The following is a 25,162-nucleotide window of genomic DNA, read 5'->3' as shown; positions in this document are numbered from 1 at the left end:
GAAACCATCTCAAATGTGAAAACACCTATATGATGTTGAAGTTGACTTGAGATTGGACCCTCCGACAGGGATCATCGTCTGGAGCGCATGGAGGCCATGGAGAAGCAGATCGCCAGCCTGACCGGCCTGGTCCAGAGCGTCCTGACCAGAGCGCCAGACAGTGACAGCACGTAAGACCATCTCGTCTCCATTATGGTTTGAATAGCAGATTTACACAGTACCTGAAGTATTTATACTCCCCTACGTGAAAAGACTAGCTCATGACGACATTTAGCGAGCTTTCCGGACACAAAGCAGGCGATGCAAACGCCTCGTTACTGTCCGGTGTTGCATTTAGAGTGAGCACTGTAATGTGCTTGCCCTCTGGCCGTTGATCCCTCAGATGCGGCCTGCTGCGCCTCTGCATGATGGCGGGCTGCCCCCCGGACCAGGGAGCCGACTTCTCACGGACATTACCTTTCTCTTCCAGTGACAAGACCGACACCAACAGCGACGGCTCCGCCACCGGAAGTGAGTACCGCAACGGTCGAGGGTTGGGAACTCGGACACCGCCAAGTTTTGTTTTTTAGTTGACACATCTTACGACTGACTCGAAATGGAAAACTCTTTAGTACCCCAAAGTGACACTCAAATGTCTCACTGGGCTCAAGTTCACCGGATCACTTAAGTGAGTTCATGAAACAATTTTCCCACCACTACCTGATTTATCAGTTGAGAGCTGTTCTAATTCCCAACAGTCAAATCCAGTACGATTGTATTTGGAAAAAAAAAAAAAACAACAACAACTCCCTCTTACTACGAGTAACTGGATCTTTCTATATTCCAGCAGGACGGCTAAGGAAGAAAGGTAGTTGCCATTTCATTACTCCTTTGCCCTCCTCTCACCTCCTGTTTCGGGTGTCTTCCTCTCCAGAATAGTGCGGACCCCCTCCCTCGTCTCCCTTTCTTTCTGTCTCTAAATATCTGCTTGGTCCTTCAGGGGCTTTCACAGTCTTGTTTGGTCTTAGATGGGACACTGTCAGGAGACTTCCGTGTGTGTGTGTGTGTGTGTGTGTGTGTGTGCATTTTTGGGAGCGAGCCGTACTCCCACAGCGGTTTGTTTAAGATAAGAGCATGGTTATCCCCCCCCTGTGTGTCACTACTGGGCCAACTAATTGCACCTTCGAATGGGTTTACTAATAGCATGAGCTCAAATATCTCCAGTGGGCCATTAGGGCTTTGTGGGTTTGCTCAGTCACACGCTGTGCACACTGTGTGTGTACGCGTGGATGTGTGTTTATTTTGTGTGTATACATATAGTGTAACAGGCCAGTCGGTGTTAAACTGAATGACTTGACCTCACCGTGAACCCTCGTTCCCCCTCCCTCCCGTGATTGGCAGCTCACACGCCGTCGGCCCCGCTGGCGCTGATGCCTCCGCCGCCGTCTAACTCGACGCCGCTGAACAACGTCAGCCGCCTGCAGATGCAGCTGCACTTGCACGGGCTGCAGCAGAACGCCAACGACCTGCGCAAGCAGCTCGGACAGTTGCGTAAGACGCAGGTACGGTCAATTATTCAGAAGACGGCTTTTAGGACGATGCAGTTGGACAGCGCCGATTATGATGTACTGCATAAGCGATAGAGACAAAGTATGCTAATCTTCACTGCAATTGTTTGTAATTGTCTATATTGATCATTTAGAATTATATAAATTATATTATTTATTTGATTTTTTTTTAAATGATTTTTTTTTAAATTGTGACAATACATGGACAATAGATTATTAGGATTCAATCATTACCTCCGCCCAATTTTTTTTTATTTCCAATAAAATTGCATTTTAATTTTGACATACTAATGATATGTAGATTTTTATATCGTTGATTAATGCGAATTATTTATTTATTTTCCTCATTCATTGTCATGACATCCAGAAAAGAGGCAGGGCGTTTCCTCTGCACCTTACGTGTCACCCCGCAGCTTGCATTTGACATGCGGCTTATGAATTATTCAATCGAGACAGGGTGCAAGATGGGGGTTCTTCTCCAGCGTGCGCTTATGTAAATAATATCAGCGTAAATATTTGTGAATATTTGATGAAATATGATAATGTGGTCTTCTGTTTCGACGTATCCCCGTGGTGGCTTTGTAGCAGGGACCACACGGGGTCATCCGCAATGTGAGCGGTGTTGTTTTACTTCCTGGAACATGTGGCTCATCCATAATGCATCCTTCCTCCCTTACCAGGTGCTTTCATCTCATGAGTTGTATTACACACGCCGGCTCGTTACAATTTTCCATTCATGACGTCGAGGAGGAGTTTTGCACTTTGTAAATTTACCACACCCTGTGCTTTTTTTTTTTTTTCCTTAGGGCATCCTCAGTGTGGGCACATGCAAATTAGTGCTCGCACGGTTGCTATAAAAACAAGTTGTGAGATTTGCCCTGAAAAAAAAGGCAGCATTATGATATAAAATGAAAACTTCTTCTCCCGGCAAATTTATTTTGTTTTAGAATTTCATCATGTTTTTCCCCATTTGGTTTATCTGACAGCTAGAGAACCAGGACTCCATGCGCACGCTGCTGAAGCGTACCGAAACTGAGCTGAATGTGCGCGTGGCCGACGCCCTCCGCAAGCAGGAGGACCCCCTACAGAGGCAGCGCCTCCTGGTGGAGGAAGAGAGGCTCAAGTATCTCAACGAGGAGGAGCTCATCATTCAGCAGCTTCAGTCAGTACCAACACACACACACACATCTGGTTAATCATCAAAATGAGATGAAAAAGCTACTTTTTGTGCGTTTACGACAAAGTGCAAATTCAAGTGAGTCACGCGGCGGCGTGGCAGCGCTCTGATAAAGCCGGAAGCGTAATTAAGCCCGACTTAGCGCTCCCAGATTCTTATTAAGATGTGAGGTGTTAGCGACTAATTGAAGCTCCTGCGCGGGCAGAGCTGAGAGCCACCTTGAGATCTCTGCATCAGATATGCGCCACCATGTTCTCTGAGGTAACAGGACCCAAATTTAGCCCAAGGCCAAAAGCAAGGAGGATTAGAACACACATGTGTACTAATTGTCTGTGAGAAAAATATCTGCTAAACTTTGCAGAGGGTTCTCACAGAATAACCCATAAAACTGGCTGATTTCAGCAAGACAAAAATGCAATTGTATAAAGTGTGCTATAATTGCTGATTGTTGGAGTCATTTGTCTCAAATTTGTTAAGGCCCCTAAGAACTGTTTTAATTTTGGTGAAGCAATTTGTCTCCTTTAACCATTTATTCAATTTATAAACACATGAAGTTGACCACAATCTAAGCACTTCTGAATTCTACTGTAAACATTAGTTCAGATTTGTATTTGCCCCCGTGTTCTCTGCAAGGCACCAAAGTACTTTTCCAAACTTATTAATTCCTGCCCACGCCGCTCCGGTTCAGCTGGCCGCAAAACCTCTGCAAAAATTGCCAGCCGATGGAGCGAGTTAATTGAAAAAAGCGGCGGAGCGGCGAGAGGCGGCCCGCATTCATCTTTATGCACGTTTCCTCCCCCTCAGTGACCTGGAGAAGTCGGTGGAGGACATCCAGAAGGAGTCGTCCGTCAACCACAAGCTGGTGAGCGTGCAGGAGTTAGAGGAGAAGACGGCCGTCCTCCGAAAGTTAGGCGAGACGCTCACCGAGCTCAAGAGTGAGTCTGACGCCTTCGGCGTGACTAATTAAGCGCGGCGGCGCCTGTTCGCCTTTTAAGTCTCCCACTCGCCGTCTGTCAAGCGCTGAATCACTCATCTCCGCCAAAGAGCCGAGTCAACTGAAGTTTCTTCCCTTGCGCCCCAGATCAGTTCCCCAGCCTTCAGAGCAAGATGCGAGTGGTGCTGCGGGTGGAAGTAGAGGCGGTCAAGTTCCTGAAGGAGGAGCCGCACAGGCTGGACGCCCTGATGAAACGCTGCAAGACCATCACGGACACCCTCAACACCATGCGCAAGTATGCGACAGAGTTGAATGTGGATCTGGAAACAATCCATGTCTTGGGTCTCGCAATTTGACGATGGCGATGTGTCTGACTCACCCTCCCTCCAAGGCAAGCCAGCGAGGGCGTGTGGAAAAAACACGAGGACTTCACCTCGTCCAAGCACAACGAGGAGCTGAGAAAGTTCCCGGATTTCGATCTGCCCACCAGCCCGCCGCTCGCCATCAACGACCTCGGGGGAGGAAACAGCCTGTCCAACTGGAGCCCGCACACCAGCCTCTCCCGCCGGCACCACGGGAACCCGGCGGGCCAGCACAAGGACAATCACCCGCCCGTCCCTCACAAGGGCAAAGCCCTGGAGGAGCTGGAACGCCGAAGCGCTGCTGATAAAGCCTTGTCCGTCGAAGTTCGCCTGGTAGGAATCAATTTCGATTCCCGTCCTCTTATCATCGAGCCGAGGCTTTATCGGCACCATCTGTCGTCTTCCCAGGCGGCCGAGCGGGACTGGGAGGAGAAGCGGGCCAGCCTGACCCAGTACAGCGCTCAGGACATCAACCGACTGCTGGAGGAGACACAGGCCGAGCTCCTGAAGGCCATACCCGACCTGGACTTTGCCGCCAAGCAGATCAAGCCCGCCTCCAACGCCACGTGCTCGCAGGCGCCCCAGACGCCTCAGTGTGGGACGGCCACTCCCGAGCACCGCAGCGTCAACAAGCCCCTGCAGAAGAAGGAAGGCGGGTCCAGGCTGGGATCCGGTGAGGAGTGGAGCCAAAATAGTGTCAGCTTTAGAAGATCAAAGAAAAAAAATACTTCCAAGATGAAACCGCGTGCTAACCAATTTCTTGTTGAATAATTTCAACATGATAAATGCAGGCTTTGAAGGTCTAGGTAGTGTTAGATTAGAGTTTGATGATTGTCGGGGTTTTTTCCAACCTCCACAGATGAGCTGACGGTGCCTCGCTACCGCACAGAGAAACCCTCCAAGTCTCCCCCGCCGCCCCCACCCAGACGCAGCTTCCCTTCGTCTCCGGGCTTGATCACCCGCAGCGGGGAGCCCCTCATTCCCGGAAAGAGCGTCAAGGTAACCATCGCCTGCTCCCTGAAATGCAATTCTTACTTTTTCGGCATGCTGTGGTTTCTTGATATATGTATATTTTATTTATTTTGTAACAATCACCATATTGAAGGAAAAAAAAAATCACATTATATTTTCAGTCAAAATTCATGAAAGTGCTTGAAAATGTGCTTCCCATCTTGCTTTCAGAAATCCGACTCTGAGGAGGCAGAAATCCAGAAGCCTCACGTGAAACTGCGGCGGACGGTGTCGGAAAACCCACGTCCGGCGTCCACGCCTCCGACGCTGTCCGGAGACAAGACAGACGAAGAGCAGGAGAAAAGTTCTGCCCAGTTGGAGGTAAGCTGTTCCATTAACCTGACAAGCCTCACGCGTGCTTGGACAGATGTGCTCGCCAACAGTGAGCACGCGTTGAAGCGGCCGAGTCCGTATGTGCTCTGCTTCTGGCAGCGGGTGAAAACGGAGACGGGTGCGTTCATCCACATCATGGTGGATTTCCTCATTTTTACATGACCCCTTTGAGGATAACCCCAAAAAAACAAGCATGTCGGATATTCACTCATCATCCTTCAGGGCAGTCGATCTGCTGTCATTGTGTTTCAATCCCAAATGAATTCAAGTGCTTTCCTGGTTTATAGGGCAGACCTTTGCGTTGCATTCCGCACATCATGTTGACCGAGTGTCCCGTCCGAGATGTGCCTCGTCGTTCGGTGACGCCGAGCGCTTCGCCCCCTCAGCGCGAACTGGAGTCACAGCGCTCCACGGACGTCAAACAAGAAGTGACTTTGCTCTTGACCGAACTGGAGATGAGGGCGCTGTCGTCCTTGGAGGCCCAGGAGCTGAGCGGCGCCATGGGAGTCATTTTGCAAACGCGCACCGTCTCGGCGCACGGCGCGGCGCTCTCGGAGGCGCACTTGAGTGAACGGCCTCTGCTGCTGCTCTTCAGGGAGGAAGCCACGCTCAAGGATGCATACAGGCTGCTGCTTTATATTTTGGAGATGTCGCTACCACAGCCCACACCCAGAAAAAGATCCTCGCCCTGCTCGGGCCAGCGGAGCGCCTTGGTGATGGCTCTGAGGAGAGGCATTGAGACGGGGGACATGGTTCTGAAACTCCAACCTAGCACCGACACCCAAAGTCCATATGGAGATGCAAATCTTTCAACATCAGACCTCGCCTCCACACAGTCCAAACCAGGAGAAAACGTCCGGCAGAGTGCCTACAAAAGGCTCGACAGCTTGGAGGAGACCATTCGAGAGTTGGAGAACACTTTGCAGGAGCTCAGCGGAGGCTCCCGTCCGGAGGACGCCGAGGCCAAATCGAGCAAGAAGCCGCCAGTCCCGCCCAAGCCGCTGACGTCGAGACAGGTTCTTTCCTCACGCCTCCTCGCCCGACACATTCTTTTCCTCATTTCCTCTCTGAGGGTCTGCGGGGAATTTCTCACGCCTCTGATGTCTGCTCCCCCATTGGCTCAGAAAAGGAAAGGGGTGGGACAGACACCAGACTTGTCTTGCGCTGTGATTGGCTCTTGGCTGCCTGTCTGTACTCTCTCACCTCTCTCATGCTTTAAACTGACAATAAAAAAAGCATTTCTTATTTTTTATTGTCCTTTCTTTGCTTCTATACCAAAACACTTTTCATCTTTGTTGTGCTGTGAAATTTCTACTTTTTTATTGTGATAGTTCAGTGATGCCATATTTTCTAAAAACTCAATCCAGTGTTCCTGTGGCGTACGAATGCTCCATATTTTAATTAATACCTTTTAAAACAGCTCTTGTATTGGATCTCGTCGTTGGTTGTTTAAAAAAAATGAACAACTTCAACATAGCTTCACTGCCACTTGTGTTGACATGCGACACAATCACAGCATTCCCAGTTGCTGTGTTAGTGCCGCCTCCCACTCAGTGCCGGGCTGTCAAATTCAACTGTCACCAACGCCGTTCGGGATCTCATTTCCCAACGGCACGGCCGAGGATTTCAAAGTCCTCTCGTGTTGTTTCGTCATGGCCGCGCTTGTCGTTGCATCACTTGATCCTACACGCTCTCCGGACGCTTACGACTGATTGTGTTGGAAGGCAAAAAGTGATGCGGCGTGGCAGCTTGTGAAGTTCATCTCGTATTAAGTTGGACACGGTGGCGACTTTTATACTGCGCCTCCTAAATGCTAAAATGGAAGAACTTCTTCGTTTAAGTGAGAGTAGAAAAATACAGACTAGTTTTTACTGCTCTTTTGAATTTATCTAAGATTTTCTGGTAAATTTCCCTCTCTGTATTAAAAGACTCACCAATGTCTCCCTTCTGTCTTTTCCAGGGCGGGAAGGTTCCGCCCGCCACGGCCCCCAAACTGAAACAGCTTCAGCAGCAAAATAGCACAGACAAGTACAAAGGTGGCAAGAGGGAGGACTTCCTGAAGACCCAGCAGCAGGTAGGGTCTTCTCAGGGGTGTGTGCATGCTGTGGTGACTTCACCTGCATGGTACCTCTCCTCCATTTTGTAGCAACCATAATTGCTGCCATCCTAGACAAATTTCTGTATTATGGTTGGAAAATGGCATCAACATTTTGATAGGAAAGGTTTGTTTTGGGAAAAACAAATGGACGCCCAAGCTCCCTTTCATTATCTAACATTTTTATTCTTCCAATCTTTTTACATTTTAGAGCTTGACTAATTTTATTTTACATTGTACACATTGACTAGATTCTGTGCTTTGACGACAAACATCTTGTTGACAAAAAAATTTCTTGTCATCACCAAGTGAGGAACTTTCATCTTGATTAGCCATCAAAGTCGGCTCTTTGCCGCCTTGTTGATTTGATGAGACGGCACTCGGGTAATCAGCGTGGGGTTTTTTTTTTGCGTCATTGCCGCTTGACTTTTGAGATTGTGCTCATCTACCAGGATGCCATTAACTTTTTTTTATTTTTCGGTTTGACGTCAAAGATGACGAGCATCCTTGTGATAGGAACTACCATAGTAGGATACCGCGTGGAAATCAAAAAATTGACAAATATATGAATAACTATATAAACATTGATAAAAATATATATTTATACTCTGAGCTAGCTGCTAGCCCGTATCCGCTAACGTCGGCTAGCGAGGTTTATATATTAATATATACTGAATATTAGACCTAATTAGGTCTAATAATCAGTAGCATACCACTTTGAAAGATACAAGTCAATAAATAAATACTAATGAAACAGAAAGGTTTGCCATCCTGGGTTTTGTTCCCCTTTAAAATGAAATCTCAAGCTGTGCAACTCATAGTAAATATTAAAATTCCTCACCAATTAGACTTTATGAGCTAGTCATCTTTAGCTGACACCACGTGGTTTTGGCGTTTAGGTCCACAATTAGCTTAAAGTGTCCACTCGCTTTCTTTTCAGGGAGGCTTTTCAAATAGAGACAAAAAGAGAAACAGCAAGCTGTGAGTCGGCGTCATGCTGAAATAATGAGATTAATTTGACTTTCATGAGACAAGTACGGGAATCCGCTCGGCTCACGGCGAGGCTGGCGGGTGTAAATTGCGGCAGGCGGAAGCTCGGAACATAAAGGAAAGGAAATAGCGAGGATCGAGAGAGAGCTCACTCGTCTTAACATCATCATCATCATCCCGGATAATCAGAGAATGAAGAAGCGCTACTGGGATTTCTACCAATCCCATCTCAATCTGAGGGCACCGAAGTTTTTTGTAATGTTGATGAGTGATTTCTTTTTTCCTGCATAAAAGCCACACAAAAAAAATCCTTGTGACTTTACTTGACATGCTTCAGTAACTTCCATTTCCTTCCCTTCAAAGCCCTCGTGCATACTTATCCTAAGTCTTGGTCTTGGTACCTTTACTGCCTCACCAAGCTTATCTTTTAACCAAAGGGATGTTTTCAAACATTGCCATCTAGTGGCTCATACATTCATTACATTGTGCCGTATACGAGTGAGATTATTTTGAACATTTTAATGCGTCCCCGTCATTAAAAGTCAAAATAAAATCGATGTTGGTCCTCATGTGTCGATGGCGCCAGGCCCGTCCATCGCACATGGCTGGTGTCCGTCTGAAATAATGTGTCCTTTGTTTGTTCTGTTCCCCTCCCTCTTCCTCACCCGTCTTCCTCGCGGCGGCGAACCCCACCCGCCTCGTCAACGCACGATAACCGCCCCTCTTCCCTCTCCGGCAGTGAGCGCCTTGTGAGCATGTGTGCGCAGGCAACCTCCACTTTGTCGGACTTTGTCCATCGCCCTCCCCGACGTCTTCATCAATCCCGCTCCCCTCATCACGTGTCCTTTGACCTGAAGGGAGCCGCGACCGTTGAGTCGGCGATCCGCCGCAGGAGGGCGGAGGGCCCCACGCTGAGGGCGTCGCCCGGCCAGGCCAAGGCGCTGCTGGCCAGCCTGTCGGCCGCCGGCCTGAGCGCCGAGGCCCTGCTGCTGTCCTCCGCCCTGCGCCAGCACCGCCTCCTCCGCGAACAGCAGCAGCAGCAACGGGCGTTGGCCTCCGCGGCCTCCTTGCCCTCGCCCAACAGCCGCTCGCCCTCGCCCGCCTCCTCCTCGTCGCAGACGCCCACCGCCACCCTGTCCTCATCCTCCTCGCCCGTCCTGTCGCCCTGCTCACCCACGTCGCTCACGTCGCCCACCTCGTCCAAAGCTAGTTTGGAGGGCCTGAGCGGCTGCAAAAATGGACGCTAAGCAAGTGTCAAAGTGTCCCATTTGGACCAGTCTCATGTGGTTCCAGAGGCCCACTGAGGGAATTCTCCATCCAACGCACAAAATTTGACCTTCCTGCTGATCTCGTTTGGTATAAGCTGTTTGAAAAACGGAAAGCTGCAATAATCGTCACCACGTGAGTCAACTCCATAAACAAGTGCATCTCAATAAATCGGGATATGGTGGAAACATTTTTTTTTTTCAATAGTTTAATTCGAAGTGAAACTCCCTTTTCTACCATATTCAAATTTATTGACATGCATGTGTGTTTGTGTGTAAGCTAATTTGTCATAGTTAAGCTATTTGGTGTTTTAACTCAAGCCGAAGTGGTGCTGTTTACAAAAAGTATTGGAACAGACATCTGAAAAAGAAAAAACTGAAAAATTGGATTCTACCGTGTAAATCATAATGGTTCATTTTAGCAAGACATTGCGGATGGTGCTATATGTCAGTTTGTTTTCCCAATTCACAAAGGCATGCTCAGATGAATTTGCTGGGGAAGAACTTGAGAGCCCCCCCACCTCCCATATAAAAGCTTTTTTTTTTTAATTAAGTTTGTTAGGCAGCGGCACATCTTAAAATGAAGCTACAACTATAACACAGTATATATTTATAGACGTCTGTCTAAAAATGTTATTTTACATTCCTATTAAGACAATCATTGGCATCGCAACACCACCAAGCTCCCCCAAAGACAACATGCACACTTCACATTATTAATGTGTCAAAAAGGGCCAAGTCAGCACAACAGGTGTAATCCCTTTAAAAAAAAAAAAAAAAAAAACAGCACCAGTTCAAATGTAGCATCAGTCCCTCTGCGAAGCAGCCTCATAAGCAGCTTATCGTGCAGACTTTTACACCCAACATTTGTTAAAGGACAAATATGCACATCAAGACTTTAAACGAGCGAGCGCAATCGCCTCTTAATTACATTTTAATGACAAAGCACAACATGACGTCTTAACTCAACACGCTGTGTGTTTGTACGATTAGCTCAAATATCCTGCTCGTGCCTTGCTTGGTTTCCATCCGCACACTTTGTGGGCTTGCACATACGCTTTCGAGAGCACCAGTCATTGAAATCATCGCAATTGCATGAAAATAGTAAATAAATGACACGTGTATTTATGTCAGTAATATGGACATAAAAACAATAATAAAATAAATAGGACTTATTGACAAGTGCAGAAAATTCGGCACTGTATATGCAAATCAAAGTATATACCAGAAAACGACGCCCAGTGAATGCACCATGAAACCGTCCCTCATGCTTGACATCATCACCATGACAGAAGAGCACACTTAGTTAGCACATTTTCTCAAATTTTGCAGATTAAAAAATGGGAATTAAGAAACGCAGCAGTGACATTAGAAGCTAAACCTGAAGGCTCGACACGTTAGACAGACCCCCCCCCCCCCATGTTCTTTCTACACTACTTTGGAATGGGCATCAAGTATAAACTTGATGACCCATATATATATATAAAGATATACATGTGTATATGTATATATACATGTGTTTGTGTGAGATGTCAGTATATGATAGTATAGCTGTGAAAAAGGAAAACCTGTGATATAATGATATACATATTTATATATACATACAGTATATAGACTTAGACGATAAATGAGGATCTACTGTAAAATGTCACGACTGCTTCAGTTTTTATAAATTAACAGTGTGATCATTTTGTACAGATTTTTTCCTTTTCGCATTCCACCTTGAGATTATTTATTTACATGCGCGGGACATTTTTATTAAGACAATTATTTAAAATACATATCTGTATAGGCTGTGTAATATACATAGCTCCTTTTTTTCTAGGATTTCCTGAATGGACACGTGTTCTGTAATGTATGTATTAAGGAATTAGTGACCCAAAATATTATTTTTTGGAAAAAAAAAAAAACGTTTTTTTTATTTTCTGTATTTGTCTTTTTAAAATTTTTATTTATATATCTTTAAAAAATCACCCCATCCTGTCTTTGCATCTTTTGGTGCTGTTGAAGGTGCGACTTTATGGCGTTAAGTACCAAGTTCGTAAAAGGTCACTTGACTTTAATGTTGCATTCGAATCTGCGCGTAAAAAACTCTTAAGCTAGAAAAGAAAAGAAAAAGTCGGGAAAACAGAAGCACCATGATGGATCAACAATGAAGTATTTCAACTTGTATCTCTCTTTTTTAAATATCAATACATTGAACCTATGTGCTATATAGGATGTACTGTATAGTACATGTACTGTATTTTTACATGAATGTGTGGATGTTCCAACAGCGTCACAAAGTAGAAAAAACAAAAATGGTGTACATACACAGTCGTTCCTAACCAGTCCAAGGAGTTATTATGTCCAAAAAGCAAAATGTATTAATATATTAACATTATTAGTAGTCTAATGACAGGATCAGAGGCATTAAAACACCACAAACGCATGTATCGTCTCAAGCAATCGCACGATGCAGTTAAGATGATAAAAAAAATATATAAACTAAGACGATGTCTATAATGAATGTTTTCTCCAAAAATATAAAAAGAATTAAAAAAATAAAAGGTGTTGAAGTTGAGATATGCTTTTGGTTTTGTGTAAGGCAGGCAGGCATGTTAGGTCGTGTGACGTCTGTCGGGATCGCTTCACTGCAACGCGGCCCTGAATTTGTAGTTAGTGTGACATAAAGAACAAAAAGTAACATCATAGATCTATTATAAATATATACATATATATATATAAGAAAATTTAGATTCAATTTATTTAAAAAAAAGACTAATGATGCTGGACTTAATTTATCAGTGTGGGTGATATTATGTGAGGAAATGTGTGTGACAAAATGTTTTGTACATAATTTGCTGTGGTTGTGTGTCCAATAAAGTGCAGCTCCTCTTGTATAGTTTACTGATTGTTTATTTTTGTCTCTTCGTAGACCTAAGCATGCAACTGAACAAAACATATTACATTTTTCTGCCAAACGATTTGGAATGGGGAAAGATCTATGACATACGCTCATTATTAAATGACACGGTTGTGGGCTGTGTTCACACCCACAACGGCACAAACTACCCTTTTCTGGATACACAGACTTGTGCTCGCCATATCTACCCAAAAGTCATTTTTACACCTTGTGAAAGAAATGTCTACATTTTTAAGAATTTTCGCTCAAATTACAAATAAATCAAAAACAATGAATGGGCTTTTGAAACTAAAAAAAAAGTTTCTTTTATTTTATAAAGAGCAACGTTAAGCATACATCTGAAAATGTATGGTGATTTATTTTTCAACACATTTTTGATTATAACACATCCTGTATTTATATACATAAACACTTCCTGCTAAAATGTCAACAATCATGTTTTACTAGCAAGAGATTTCTTGTTGACATCTTGTGTGTGTATCAATCCACTTTCAGCCTTGAGGTCCTTGTTTCTTTTAGGTGTCCGAGCGCTGAGTTGGCCGGCGACCGTCCGTGCGGCGGAATGGCGTGTTCCTCAGATCTGAGGATGAAGAACCAACAATACGGGCGATGGGTAAGACCACGCAAACACTTCTCACACATGTCAATTTGTCATATGTTACCTGTGATGATGTCCTCCAAAGCACCATCCTTGCCCTCGCGCACCTGAGGTTGCACCTGCTTCCGCTTCAGCTCAGCAATGAAGTCCATCTTGGGCATGGAAGGACCCTAATAGGATTTTAAGTCACAGAAAATGTTTGTTTTAAAAAGCCAGGTTCTTTCTGATTTGTGCAGCTCTGGCACCCTCTAGTGGCTTGTTATATTTATTTGGATTTACCTTTAGGCCTGCAGGCTTTGTCGGCACACGATTTTTCTCTTGGCTCATCTCGAGTTCCATTTTCTTCTTCAGCTGATTATCTTGGTCGGCTTTCTGCAAACCAAAAAAAGAATCCTCAGCTCCACACGTTTCCACCCTCAGCCGACATCCTCACCTTGTACCCTTTGATGAAGCGTGCAAAGAGCGGGAAGAACATGGCTGGCTGAGTAGTTTTGGGGTTCTCCCCAAAATACTCCACAGCAGAGCAGTAAGCCTCCTGCATAATGGAGAAGTGGAGGTCAGATTAGGTGACGCGCAAGCTCACTTATGACAATCGAGGCTAACCTGAGCAGTCTTGCTGTCTTTCATCAGAGACTCCAACTGCTCACGATTGCTCTTGACGAACTCCTTCAAGACCGGGCTGTCATCCTTGGCCAGGAACTCCCTCTTGGTCATTTCCATCCCTCGCTCCAGGGAGCGGATGTCCTGGAGGATGCTGTCCAAGGACACTGGGCAAAAGAGAGGAGCGTTTAATTTTGGGTCCATCTTACATCAAAGACAGAAGCGTGGACAATACCGAGGGCTGCCTTGTCCACAAAGTGGAGCTCTGTGTGGAAGTTAGCCAATTCTGGATACTTCTCATTGACAATGTTGGCAATGAAGTGGAGCAGCGTCTGTGTGCGGTCTGTGGACTTTGTTTCCAGCAACTGAAACAAACAAGGGGTTCCTTGAAAACCTTCTCCTACTGGTCTCCATTTCGATGAAAGCTACTTACAAGGTCCAGACTCTGAAGTCGAAAGCCATAAGCTGCTCCTCGCTTGCTGCTGTTCATGTAGTTGCCAAATGCTAAAACGATCTAAAAAAAAAAAAAAGTTAGGATCTGTCTGTAGCTTCATGACCAAGTTGGACCGACCTCTAAGATCTTCTTTAGTTTGGCTGAAGACTTGATGGACATGGACGCTGCGATGACGGAGTTGATTTGCTGTGGTGAGAACAAATAGTCAAATCGTTGGTCCGACACTTTTGAGGGTGGGCTGAACTCACCGGCAGCAGCCTCTTGATGCTCTCGGGGAAGTTTCCCATGAAGGTGAGCGTGTTAATCCGTTGGCTCAGGCGAGGGATCTTCCCAAAGTTCAAAATGAAGCGGTCTTCATCCGTCAGTTCCTCAAGGGGCCGTCCATCATTCTCGTAGTTGTTCAGCAGTTTTATCTCAAAGTCCGAGGGTATGAAGTGCTCCAGTAGTTCCAGAAAGTCAATGGACAAGGATTGCTGATCGAACCTATGAAGGGAACAAGTTTTTATTAATTCCACAAAAATTATGACGGTCAGTTAGGCGGTCCGTACGTCTCGATAGCGGTGCAGATCTCCATAGGACTCATCCCCGCTTTGCGCAGCGTGATGGCCAAATTCTTGGCCTTGTTGGCGTCAATCAAAGATGTCTTGTTGACAGTCTTCTGCATTAGCTTCTTTTTCCCCTTAGTCAGGTCTGTCGGGTTACCCTGCGCCTTGGTCTTGAACTGTTCTTCAAACATTTCCATGTTCAGCTCCTGGAGAGACGTAGAAGGACGATGAAACTTGTGCTTTTGTCTCCACACTGTTCTCTGTCCTTCTTACCTCCAAGACTTTCTCATCATTCAGCTCATGAAACACAGTTCCTGTGACCTGATTCGGTTTTAGAGGCTGCCAGTTCAACAACGGCATCCTAAACTTAGTCTGGATGGGCTTCTTGCTCTTCAACCCTGAGGAGACACAATGAAGACCGTGTTACCGTGGTTTTGGATCTTGATCCTTTCACCACAGGTTTCACAATACCGGGTGCTCCTGGAGGAGAAACACCAGATGGAGGCGGCGGAGGGGGGTGCCCTTCTCCGGCGCCAGGTGGAGGAGGCGGTGGAGGTGGTGGCCGACCTCCGGCAGCAAATGAAGGAGGTGGTGGGGGCGGTGGGGGCGGAGGTGGCGGCCCACCTCCGCCAGCTGCTGGCGGAGGTGGTGGTGGAGGTGGTGGCCCACCTCCCGCAGTAATTGGCGGTGGTGGCGGGGGAGGAGGAGGTGGTGGTGGTGGTGGTGGTGGTGGTGGCCCTCCACTGGCAAGTGGAGGAGGCGGAGGAGGCGTTGGTAGCTCCCCACCTTTGGTGGCAGGTGGCTCTCCTCCAGGAGAAGGTGGTTTTGGTGGAGAAGGAGGTGCCGAGGAATCGATTATAAATGAGGCGGAGCAAGCCACGTCGACCTTGCTTTTTGGTGCCGAGTCGCACTCGGTCTCCGTGACGGGCATAACCTTGATGTCCAAACATCCCGAGGCGCTCCTGGTCAAGCAGATCAAACCCTTCTCTTGCAGTTCCTGGATCTTCAGGTCCAGCTCAGATGTAGCCACCACGCTCATACGCTCCCTCTCCTTCTCCCGCTCCCTGTCCAGCTCCTTCTCTCGTTCCCTCTGCTGCAAGGTGCTCACCTGAGAACACGACTCTCTCAGGCTTTCCTGGGATGGAAAAGAGGACTCATCAGCATGGTCGCACATGTCAACGGCTGCGGTATCATCACACAAACGCCTGATACCTTCTGCAGTTCAGTAAAACATCATACCTTGAGCAACTCTGTCTCTTTGGTGGTCTGCATGAGTTGAGTCTCCAGCTCGGAAATCTTCTCCGCGGTCTGAGACTCGATCTCTTGGAGCTGAGAGTTGAGCTGGAAAGCACAGTATAAGGAACATCTGAGTACACGTCCACGAACTGCGCTGTACTCATGCGATCTTTGTGGTCCACCTCAACGTTTTGGTGCTGCAGTTCGTCCATGTGCTCCAGAACACCTCCTCGGCTCTCGGCGTCCTCCAACAGAGCGCCGACATCCAGCACGTTATCCAGGTAGGCCTGGATTTGCACTTGAAGCTTCTCGCTCTCCGTGTCCCGCAGACTCTGAAATGCACAAACAATACGGTATGAACTCTCTTCACAGGACACTTCATTAGGTACACCGCCGCAATCATCTCACTTCCAAATACTTGTCCAATCCCAAGTTGGTGAATTCGTACTGCAAGTGCACGCGGAAGTTCATGTTCTCCACGGAATGAACCACAATGTTGATGAACTGCATGCAGGCCACCTGCAAATTAATTCCATTTGTAACAACCGTTGCCAAATGATTCAATTCTGCACGGGATGGAAAAATATGTAGGACCCACCATGAAGTCAATGTTGCAGTCCTCGTTGATAAAATACTCCATTAGCTTCTCAAAGCGGTACCTCTCTTTTCTCACCTGAGGAAGACAAACAAATAGATGATCAACAATATTTAATGTACGTTATACTTTATGTCCACAAGAGGGCGCACAAGAGACGTGAGTATGATTGAAGTGTAGCGAATTGTACATGGGTGGATGACGTTGTCTAATGTCTACTAATAATCCTTATCAATAATATTATTATTAGTGTGGAACCTCTCTAAAGTTGTCAAAGGCCGACAGGATGATGTCATGTCCTCCTCTGACCAGACAGACGGCAGCCAGCAGCTCCAGTACCAAGGCCTTGGTCCTGTCACAGAAGACCCGTGTGATGATGATAATGTCACGGGTAAAACACACAACTTATGAACACACACACACCTGTGATTTCTGCTGTTCAGACTGAGCGTGATCTCATTGACGCAACGCGGGTGCCTCATCACCAAGTGGAAACCCGACTAAAACAGGAAGGAAAAAGATGACTGCAATGGCGGCAAGTCTTATTTGTTTCCTCTTTGGTTTATCATGGTACCTGATAGTTCATGATGGCCCTCAGGCACATGATACACACGTGCACGTCATCTCTGTTACCTGGCGAAGGACACTTCTTATGCATTTTGTTGCCCAGAGTGGAGCTGATTCTGTTCACAATGGCAACATGAGCGTCAATTCGCGGTGGACTGCCAATGCAGAAGACTTTGTCGAGACAATCTCACCTCACTGTGAGCGCTCGTGCCGCCCGGGTCATCCCGTGCGAGTGCAAGCCGGCACCAGCGCCGGTCTTGGTCATGTCCTCAATGGATCTCCCATTAAGTGGCTTGGATCCGTCGCTTAGGTTGCTGCCGTTCTCGCTGATCTCCACGTCAATGCTGCAGGAGAAACGGAGTATTAAAAGTGACTCGGTGGACGGCGGGGGAAGATTGGGAAGCTTATCAAGCTACGACTGCTGCGCTACTCACGGGGCGTCACTCTGGGCCAGAGACAAATACTCCACCAACACGTCCAGACCTTTATTCTGCTCATTGAGGAACTCTTGAGCCCAACTACAAGACACAAGGTTATCTTGTTTAGTTTAATCAAACATGAAAATAATCTAAGAGGCAGGCACAAGTTTTACAGTCCAAACAGCACTTTTTTTGTGAGAATTGATATTGCTCACCCAATGTGGTTTGTGCGCAGGGATATTTCCAAATCTTTGAGGACCTTGGTGGCTTCTTGGATTCTTTTTTTCTGATGAATAGCCACCAGCAGAACATGTAAGTCATTGGCATCATTGACAACATCACCATGTATTGTATATTGTATAATATTGTATCGTAGCACCCAACCGAAAAAACTTGAAAAAACTTGAAAAAAAAAAGTGCCAATTTCTGTTATTTTAAAAAAGCTAATATCAACCAATGAATCAGTTTGATCTGACTGTTTACTACAACTGAGATGCAGAATGATCAATTGAACTGACCCGGCGACCCACCACCACTTGGTCCGGGTAGAAGCTCTTGATCCTGGCCGGAAACGTGGATGGAGGGCTTTTCACCCGGAAGCGCTCCTGAGAGAGCAGAGAAAGTGATGTGACACTAACATTCAGGTAGGTGCGCACAAGCTTACACATAACAGTCTGTGTGCGCACCGTCGTCCGACACTGTTGCCATGCCAACCCCTTTGAGGCTTTAACCACACCAGCATGTTGTGTGAGGAGGGCGTTAACTTAAGGATGTTTCATTTTGTCACATTAACTTCTTGGAAATAAAAATACATAAATACATTTAAACGTTATGATTAAATTTGAAAAAGCTAAGATCTAAATTACAAAATTAATATTAAAAAAATAGAAATACAATTGACATAAAATACAATTTAATTCAAAATGACAAAATGTAAAATAAAACAAAAATCACAGTTTGTACCTGGTCACACACAAGCTCCCATTTCTTTTCATTGTCATACTGCCTCAACAGCTCCAGTTTATCGGGTGGCAGGTTCATGTAACTCTGAAAAACAGTAACATCATTTGTACCTTTAATTCTTTTATTTGGTAATATCAGAAATGTTTTCTGATCCCCATAAAAAAAATCACACACTGATTAATATTGCATTTGTGGAATACGAATATGAAGCAGCCCATTTTATTGATTTCAGGGAGCGGCCATTTTGTCATTGTGAGATTCTATTTATCAGCCATTTTGGTGAACAAAAGTCAATGCATGCTTTGATTTGAGTCACTCCCAACTTCAGTTTTGTTCATAGCAGCGTACTTTAGAAACTGGTGAGTGAAGGCCTCACAGGAAATGCAATGTTGGCGTCTCCTCGTTGCGGTTTGACAGTTAAACGTGCGAGATGCCCCCTCGACGTAAAAAAATGACCCAGTCAGACAGATGCCAAATTTTAGATACAAAGAAAATGTGCTTGGTTTGCTAAACATGAATCTTCTGTTCTTTACACTTCCCCCTGAATTGTTTAGCTGAGACAGGAAGTGAGGTCACACTTTTGAGTGGGTGCATTTATCAAATGGAAAAAAAAAAAAAAAGAAATTATGTCAAAGATTTCAAGACCTATGTCAACACACCAAATATACTTGGAACTGCTGTATCTGCTAATTGTCACTAGCAACAATAGTTATTTTTAACATTAACAACTCAAAAGTCTCAACTTAACCTGAGATGAAATAATGGAAAATACAAACAAAAAAAAACATCCCGAGTGCAGCATGTTGAAACGTGCTACTTTCCGGTCTGTGGCGGTGGTGTATTGCACCACTTCCCCTTTCTGTACACTCGCTCAACTAAATAGTCCCACAAATTGAGTTATTATTTAGAATGTTTTCATTTTCTACTGCTTTATGTTTTGATCTCTCACATGTTGTGGATAATCCAGGGTTTGTGGTCTTATGACTTATGAACCATTTACTTTTGCCCTACATGCAATTTTGATCTCTAATGATGTAAAAAAATAGCTTTATGAAGTCACAAAATGCAAATTACCATGAAGGGGAATCTCCCACTGAAATTAGTAGCCTGTAGCAATACTACGTTCTTGTACCCAGTTTCTGCACTCAAACATACTTTGACACATGTTTGTCTGTATTATCAATTTCTTGGTATTATTTTGTTTTCCCCTCATCTTACATATATTTTGACAGTAAATGTGTGCTGACCAGGTTATAGGCTCTTTTTTATACAATGCAATACAAAGCTCTTTACACCAAAGTCTTACACGTGTATTTATACCTTTTCTGTCACTTTGCTTATTGTAAACATTTTAAATAGTTGTTAATTTACTTCAAAACAGCTAATTCCTGACTGAGTGGTCTCATTGCAGTGAATTTAGAAAGTGTTCTTCACTCACCAGCACCACATTGAAGCGCTCCTCCAGCTCCTTCTCAGCGGGCATGGGCAGCTTGGGGGTAGCCGGCTGCTTCTTGGGCAGCGTCGGGGCGCCGGGCTCACTCATGATGCACACCGGGCTCCTGGACTGGCTGTCGGTCGGCTGGTCCTGCTCCGACCCCCCAGCATTCCCCATCACTAATCTCCACACGTAATCCAGAAGGAAAGCCGTACACAAACACCTTTTCCTGAGAAATCAGCGCATACCAGAGCGGGCCGCGCTCACTCCAAAAGAGCTCGTAGGCCTAGATGAGGCCTTGTGGAGCGAGGGGCTGCATCGTGAGATGCTTAAGGATGGAAGAACGAGAAAAGCTCTGAGCGCCGTGTCTGAGCGGAAGGCAACACACTCAGACAAAAAGTCAGAAACCGCACAAACAGAAAAGCAGAAGGGTAACTTCCTGTCTACAAGGCAACAACATCAAGAACGCAGGGTGGAGCACACACAGTGTGATGCTCGTGGTTGGGACTGTAGGGTGGATGCAGGGGTTTGAGGTTAGAGATGAAATGGTGTCACATATACTGGCTACTTTTCATTTGAAGCCACCCTGAGGTTTGATCTTTACCTTCAAGGGAGGCCAGCTTGCTTGAAGGCCAGTCAAGTGATTAAAGAGAACAACAGCGACACTCTGTGGCTCGAATTGGCTACTGCAGCCCAACCTGTTACATTTGTGGATGCTTGGGGGGGGGGAAATGCAACATAAATACAAGCGTTCAACATTCTGTGTTTGCGTATGTGTAACAAACATTTAATAACAGTACGCTCTTACTTTGCCAGCCGACCATGTACTTTGTTTTGATAGCGGAGGAAGTAGTTTTGGCTTTGGAGGCATTCGAAGTTTCACACAAGGACCGCGAACGCACCAACGCTATCAAGGACTTCCAAAATGGCGGATCCGACGACATCGCCCGAGAACCACGCCAAGGTAAAGTCAAGCCGTGTGTTCGTAACAAACATCATCTTTTTTTGTCTTGTTACAAGTCTTTTGTGACATCAGCCACAAGTAAACCGTCGTGTGTCGGTTCACTCTCGGCCGCGCTGGCTGTCATGTAGTCGGGCTTTGTTGTCTTGCTTGTAAAGGGAATGTACTTGAGAGCCTTTTTTTGTCTCGAGCCTGTAATAAACAACGCGTTTGGGTACTTTGTGTTCTAATTTAATTTAATCTAAAGATAGAACCAATGCTCTTTTTGTCTTTTATACTTTGACAAGTCTGTGAAGTAAGTTTTGAGTTTTCATTTGGTCCGCAAGATTTGGGACTGTTGAATCTCGTGTGAAATGTTAAAATATGCTTTTCTCATAAACTACTCGGTCAACCGCTTTAATGCCGTAGTTTAATATAAAAAATAAAATACAAAAACTATATACAGCTGTCTTTTTGATGTCAGAGTTTTGACATCAAGCTGTCAAATCAAAAATGGATAGTAATGAAAGTAAAATATAACATGCCTTCATTTGTTTATCCTATGCATTTTTAATCGTCGCAATCATTTGTATGTTTCATAATTGGGGAAATTGTCATGAAGATATATTGTTTGATTGAAATGGTTTTGTTTTCATAATTGTGTTTGTCTATCAATTGCGTTTTTGGTTTGCCAAATACAGCCAATCCTAGGGCACATGTAGGTACCGCCATTAGAATAATAACAATAATCTTTTTCTATATTCAAAATAAAGGATGAATATTTGTCTTTTTTGTAATTGCATTGCCATCTCAACTGAATTACAACTCTTAGTCTTTCGTATTGTTAAAAAAAATATTCCTCCATTTTTTTGATTTGTTGAGGAGAGTATTTTCTAAATTTGGCTCCCCTGGGGAGCACGTGCGGAGTACTTATTGTGTGGCGGTGTCCTGATTTAAACGGCAAACACAGCAGTGTTTGTGGTCTTGTGCTTCTGTGAATAGAAGTAATCAAGCTAGTGCTCAGTGGGTCCTTTGAGTGTCTTTGTCCTCATCTAGGCCAGCACTTTTACCGCATCTAACTTTTGTCCCTCATTTCTTTCTCGATGTCTGTTGCCTGGTGACGCGGTTCAGCACTCGGATGTGGCGTTCTCCGATGGCGTCTTTGACCCCAGTGAGTTTGTCGTGCTCCAGGTCTCGGCCTCACGAAGACGCGCTGATATTGATTGGAAAAATTGAACACTGTGCTTTGTTGCAGTTCTCTTTCCTGACGCGTCCAGGACGGGGAACCTGGTGTCAAGGGCCAACAGCATCAGCTCAAGTGCCTCTTCAGTTCCAAACACAGGTGTTCCTCCTGCTCATGGTGTCGTCGCACATCAGGCGACACAACCGAGAGCGGCAGAACTGGGCAGTAACCCAAAAAATAGTCTGCAAAATTGTAAAGAAAAACTGCTGACAGTTCAGCCGGGCTCGGCCATGTGGCTCGGTGTGCGGCGGGCCTCAAGGGAGCAATAATGTTCCTAGGTCATTATAAGTCAAAATGTTTTATTATCCAAGTATAGTGTACAATTACTCTTTTAATATGACATCAGATGACGAGGATAGCGACTGCAGGCACGAGACGTTATACAAGACTTCCTGCAAAGATCGGCGGAGGCAAGCGCACACGCAGGCCGAGCAGAAGCGCCGTGACGCCATCAAGGTGACACTGCGATATCCTTAGACTAACACTGAATTTGCCCTCGTCGTGAGATCTTACAGCGCTTAATCTCCCTCTCCAGAAAGGCTACGATGATCTGCAGTCGGTTGTGCCAACCTGCCTGCAGTCTGAATTTGCGGTGGGAGCTCAGAAGATCAGCAAGGCCACCATCCTGCAGAAGAGTAAGACACCACAAACCTAATCGCAAGCATTGTTATGGGAAGCAGAGTGACAAAACTTGTTTCTGTACTCCCACATCATTGTCTCGTTTAGAATGCATTCCTTGCTGAGGGAACGCCGGCCGGTTGCATGTTGGGGCCGAGCTCCCTTGCAGTTGTACAAAAAAAAAAAGATATCTTAAAACTACGCAACCCTTTCTGTTGTGCAGCCATCGAATATATCAAGTTTCTTCACAAAGAGAAAAAGAAGCAGGAGGAGGAAGTTTCCCGTCTAAGGAAAGAAGTGACAGCGCTGAAGATTATGAAAACGTGAGTTGGTGGGTCGGCGAGGGTGGAAGCTGTTATTAAACTACAAATGAGGGTGTCCAAGTTCAGATGCTTTTTAATTGAATGGCTCAAGAGCGCCATCTATTGGATAAACAGCGCAATGACAAAAACAAATGAAATCAGCCTACCAAAATATAACCAATTGAGGTATTTTTTATCCAATCTTTGATAATAAGCCGTCTCATGATGAAAGAAAGTTTTTGTTTGCCAATGGTGATACAGCCTCCATCAATACTGGCAGCTATGGTAGGCATTGTTCTACATTTCCTTTTAGAAACTATGAGCAGATTGTGAAGGCATACCAGAACCATCCACAGCAAGGCGCGGACCAGGTGTCGGACCAGATCAAGTTCAACATCTTCCAGAGCATCATGGACTCGCTCTTCTACACCTTCAGCAGCTCCGTGTCGGTCAACAGCTTCCAGGAGCTGTCGGCCAGCGTGATCAATTGGATCGAGGAGCACTGCAAGCCGCTGGTACGTCCACCGCAGGCGCTCCCCTCGGGTCCGCTCAAAATTGATGCTTTTTCTTTTTACGTAGATGCTGAAGGAATTTGTCGTCAGCGTGTTGCGGCAGGTCAATGGGCAGCTCTACTGATGCGGGCTGTGACGGTACACGATTGTGTATATGTTAGCTGTGGGTGCACACTTGATGTATGTCTCATCTTGACGATTTGAGCCGCTTTACATTTGTGATAACGTGACGCTAGACAAAACAGTTGTGTTTTTAAAAGCCGACAACAGGCAATGTCAAGACACAGGCCTCGGAATGTTATCAAGAGCAATGTGTTTCAGTGTGTGTGGATTTTGTCTCTCAGGGCTCACTAAAGAGAGTCTTTGCCAGAATTTGTAGAGATGTCACTAAATTGTTCTGATGTGCCTAAAATGGCCAGTGAGTGTTAAATCAACAGTGATGACTTGGCTACATCGGCACCAAAAGCAGCCTCCGTCCAGGACAATTCAAACCAATTTCCAGGCCAGGAGATTTCCCATGATATGTGACGTGTCAAACTACAAGCACTACAATCCTACCCGAGCCTTACAAAGTGCATATCATAGGGGTGACGGTAAAGCTTACCTCTATTGGCCTGTTCTGCTCAGATCAGATGTTACTCACCGAAGCAGGACACTCCAGGGTAGCTTCCCGCATTAAGATAATTAAATGCGTGGTGACATCAGTTTGGTGGCTTTCGACAATAGTACGTAGACACAATCTTCTTACAAACTAGCGACAGTATGCCCGTGATGCCTCTTAATACTACCTCACAAGCCGGCTAATTCCCGGGCCGACTTCATCCTGCATCGGTCCCTCTCAATCAGGTAACCGAGCAAGTAAAAAGGCGTTTGGTTGCCAGCGTGTAAGGGGCTAGACTGTCTTTTGTACAGAAAGCTAGCCGGTGATTTGTAAATACATAAAGGGAAGCTTTAATTGTCTTATGACTTAGTGAGTTTGTACTTTTATCGAAAATTTCAAATACTTTTATTTGTGTGCTTAATTTCTATCTCAGTTCCCAGAATAGCCAAGGATTGTGTGTACAAGCAGCATTGCAGCCTTCTTTTATCAAAAGCATTTAATATAATGCCTCATGACGTCCCCAAACAAAGACTTCAGCTCTTGATGAGCTAACAGTTAAGTGTTGTGCCACAAATCAATGTGAGTACAGACTTAAATATTTTGCCTCTAGATCTGTTTTAACCAACGGTGTGCCTCAGGGGTCTGTCCTTGGATTACTCTTGGTCATTCTGTCAAGTCCAAATCCAAACGCACCTCTAGTCTGCTATTTTGTTCTGTTAGTAGGTATTGAACTGCCCCTCCCCTTATTTATTTTAGGCAAACCACAACATTGTTCCCTTGATGTTTCTTACTGATTATACGCGTTCAATGTTGGCTTGTTTTCTAATGGGCTGCTACTCTGTCGTGGCCAGAATAATTTCTTACCTGACTGTCTTTCCTGGTGGAATAAAAGTGTCTGAAGTAGTCTAGTGAGTT

General features: G+C 45.4%; 3 protein-coding genes across 5 annotated transcripts in view; 2 read left to right on the top strand and 1 right to left on the bottom strand.

The window, feature by feature from the left end:
- Positions 1–9,896, top strand: part of si:ch211-278a6.1 (SRC kinase signaling inhibitor 1) — a 48,895-nt gene extending 38,999 nt beyond the window's left edge. For 2 of the 3 annotated variants that reach the window (XM_037256681.1, XM_037256683.1), the window contains 14 exons: positions 69–170; positions 383–510; positions 827–847; positions 1,381–1,541; positions 2,534–2,709; positions 3,529–3,659; positions 3,806–3,953; positions 4,050–4,353; positions 4,429–4,693; positions 4,880–5,019; positions 5,203–5,352; positions 5,652–6,380; positions 7,325–7,438; positions 9,307–9,896. In XM_037256681.1, the coding sequence (XP_037112576.1) occupies positions 69–170; positions 383–510; positions 827–847; positions 1,381–1,541; positions 2,534–2,709; positions 3,529–3,659; positions 3,806–3,953; positions 4,050–4,353; positions 4,429–4,693; positions 4,880–5,019; positions 5,203–5,352; positions 5,652–6,380; positions 7,325–7,438; positions 9,307–9,696 (2,959 nt within the window). In that variant the 3' untranslated portion in view covers positions 9,697–9,896. Of the gene's footprint in view, positions 1–68; positions 171–382; positions 511–826; positions 848–1,380; positions 1,542–2,533; positions 2,710–3,528; positions 3,660–3,805; positions 3,954–4,049; positions 4,354–4,428; positions 4,694–4,879; positions 5,020–5,202; positions 5,353–5,651; positions 6,381–7,324; positions 7,439–9,188 lie in introns of all 3 variants that reach the window. The other variant, XM_037256682.1, reaches the window with a different exon arrangement.
- A 2,698-nt stretch (positions 9,897–12,594) lies between these two features.
- On the bottom strand, positions 12,595–20,208 carry fmnl1a (formin-like 1a). Its single transcript, XM_037256715.1, has 25 exons — positions 20,035–20,208; positions 18,597–18,680; positions 18,152–18,238; positions 17,849–17,919; positions 17,649–17,732; positions 17,406–17,558; positions 17,222–17,330; positions 17,071–17,147; positions 16,906–16,999; positions 16,651–16,725; positions 16,461–16,571; positions 16,235–16,384; positions 16,056–16,157; positions 15,288–15,951; positions 15,090–15,214; positions 14,820–15,022; positions 14,520–14,754; positions 14,389–14,457; positions 14,251–14,331; positions 14,053–14,182; positions 13,821–13,984; positions 13,651–13,752; positions 13,497–13,589; positions 13,282–13,387; positions 12,595–13,199 (listed from the first exon to the last, which is right to left on the bottom strand). The coding sequence occupies exons 1-25, from the start codon at positions 20,206–20,208 to the stop codon at positions 13,135–13,137; spliced, it is 3,408 nt and encodes a 1,135-aa protein (XP_037112610.1). The 3' UTR covers positions 12,595–13,134.
- On the top strand, positions 20,207–25,155 carry mlx (MAX dimerization protein MLX). Its single transcript, XM_037256886.1, has 8 exons — positions 20,207–20,995; positions 22,103–22,142; positions 22,227–22,313; positions 22,561–22,670; positions 22,750–22,849; positions 23,056–23,155; positions 23,448–23,649; positions 23,714–25,155. The coding sequence occupies exons 1-8, from the start codon at positions 20,957–20,959 to the stop codon at positions 23,768–23,770; spliced, it is 735 nt and encodes a 244-aa protein (XP_037112781.1). The 5' UTR covers positions 20,207–20,956; the 3' UTR covers positions 23,771–25,155.
- The last annotated feature ends 7 nt before the right edge of the window (positions 25,156–25,162 follow it).

Source organism: Syngnathus acus, chromosome 8 (assembly GCF_901709675.1).
Source record: "Syngnathus acus chromosome 8, fSynAcu1.2, whole genome shotgun sequence".
Taxonomy (NCBI): Eukaryota; Metazoa; Chordata; class Actinopteri; order Syngnathiformes; family Syngnathidae; genus Syngnathus; species Syngnathus acus.
The sequence above is the reverse complement of the archived record's forward strand: the minus strand, read 5'-3'. Positions and strand labels throughout refer to the sequence as shown.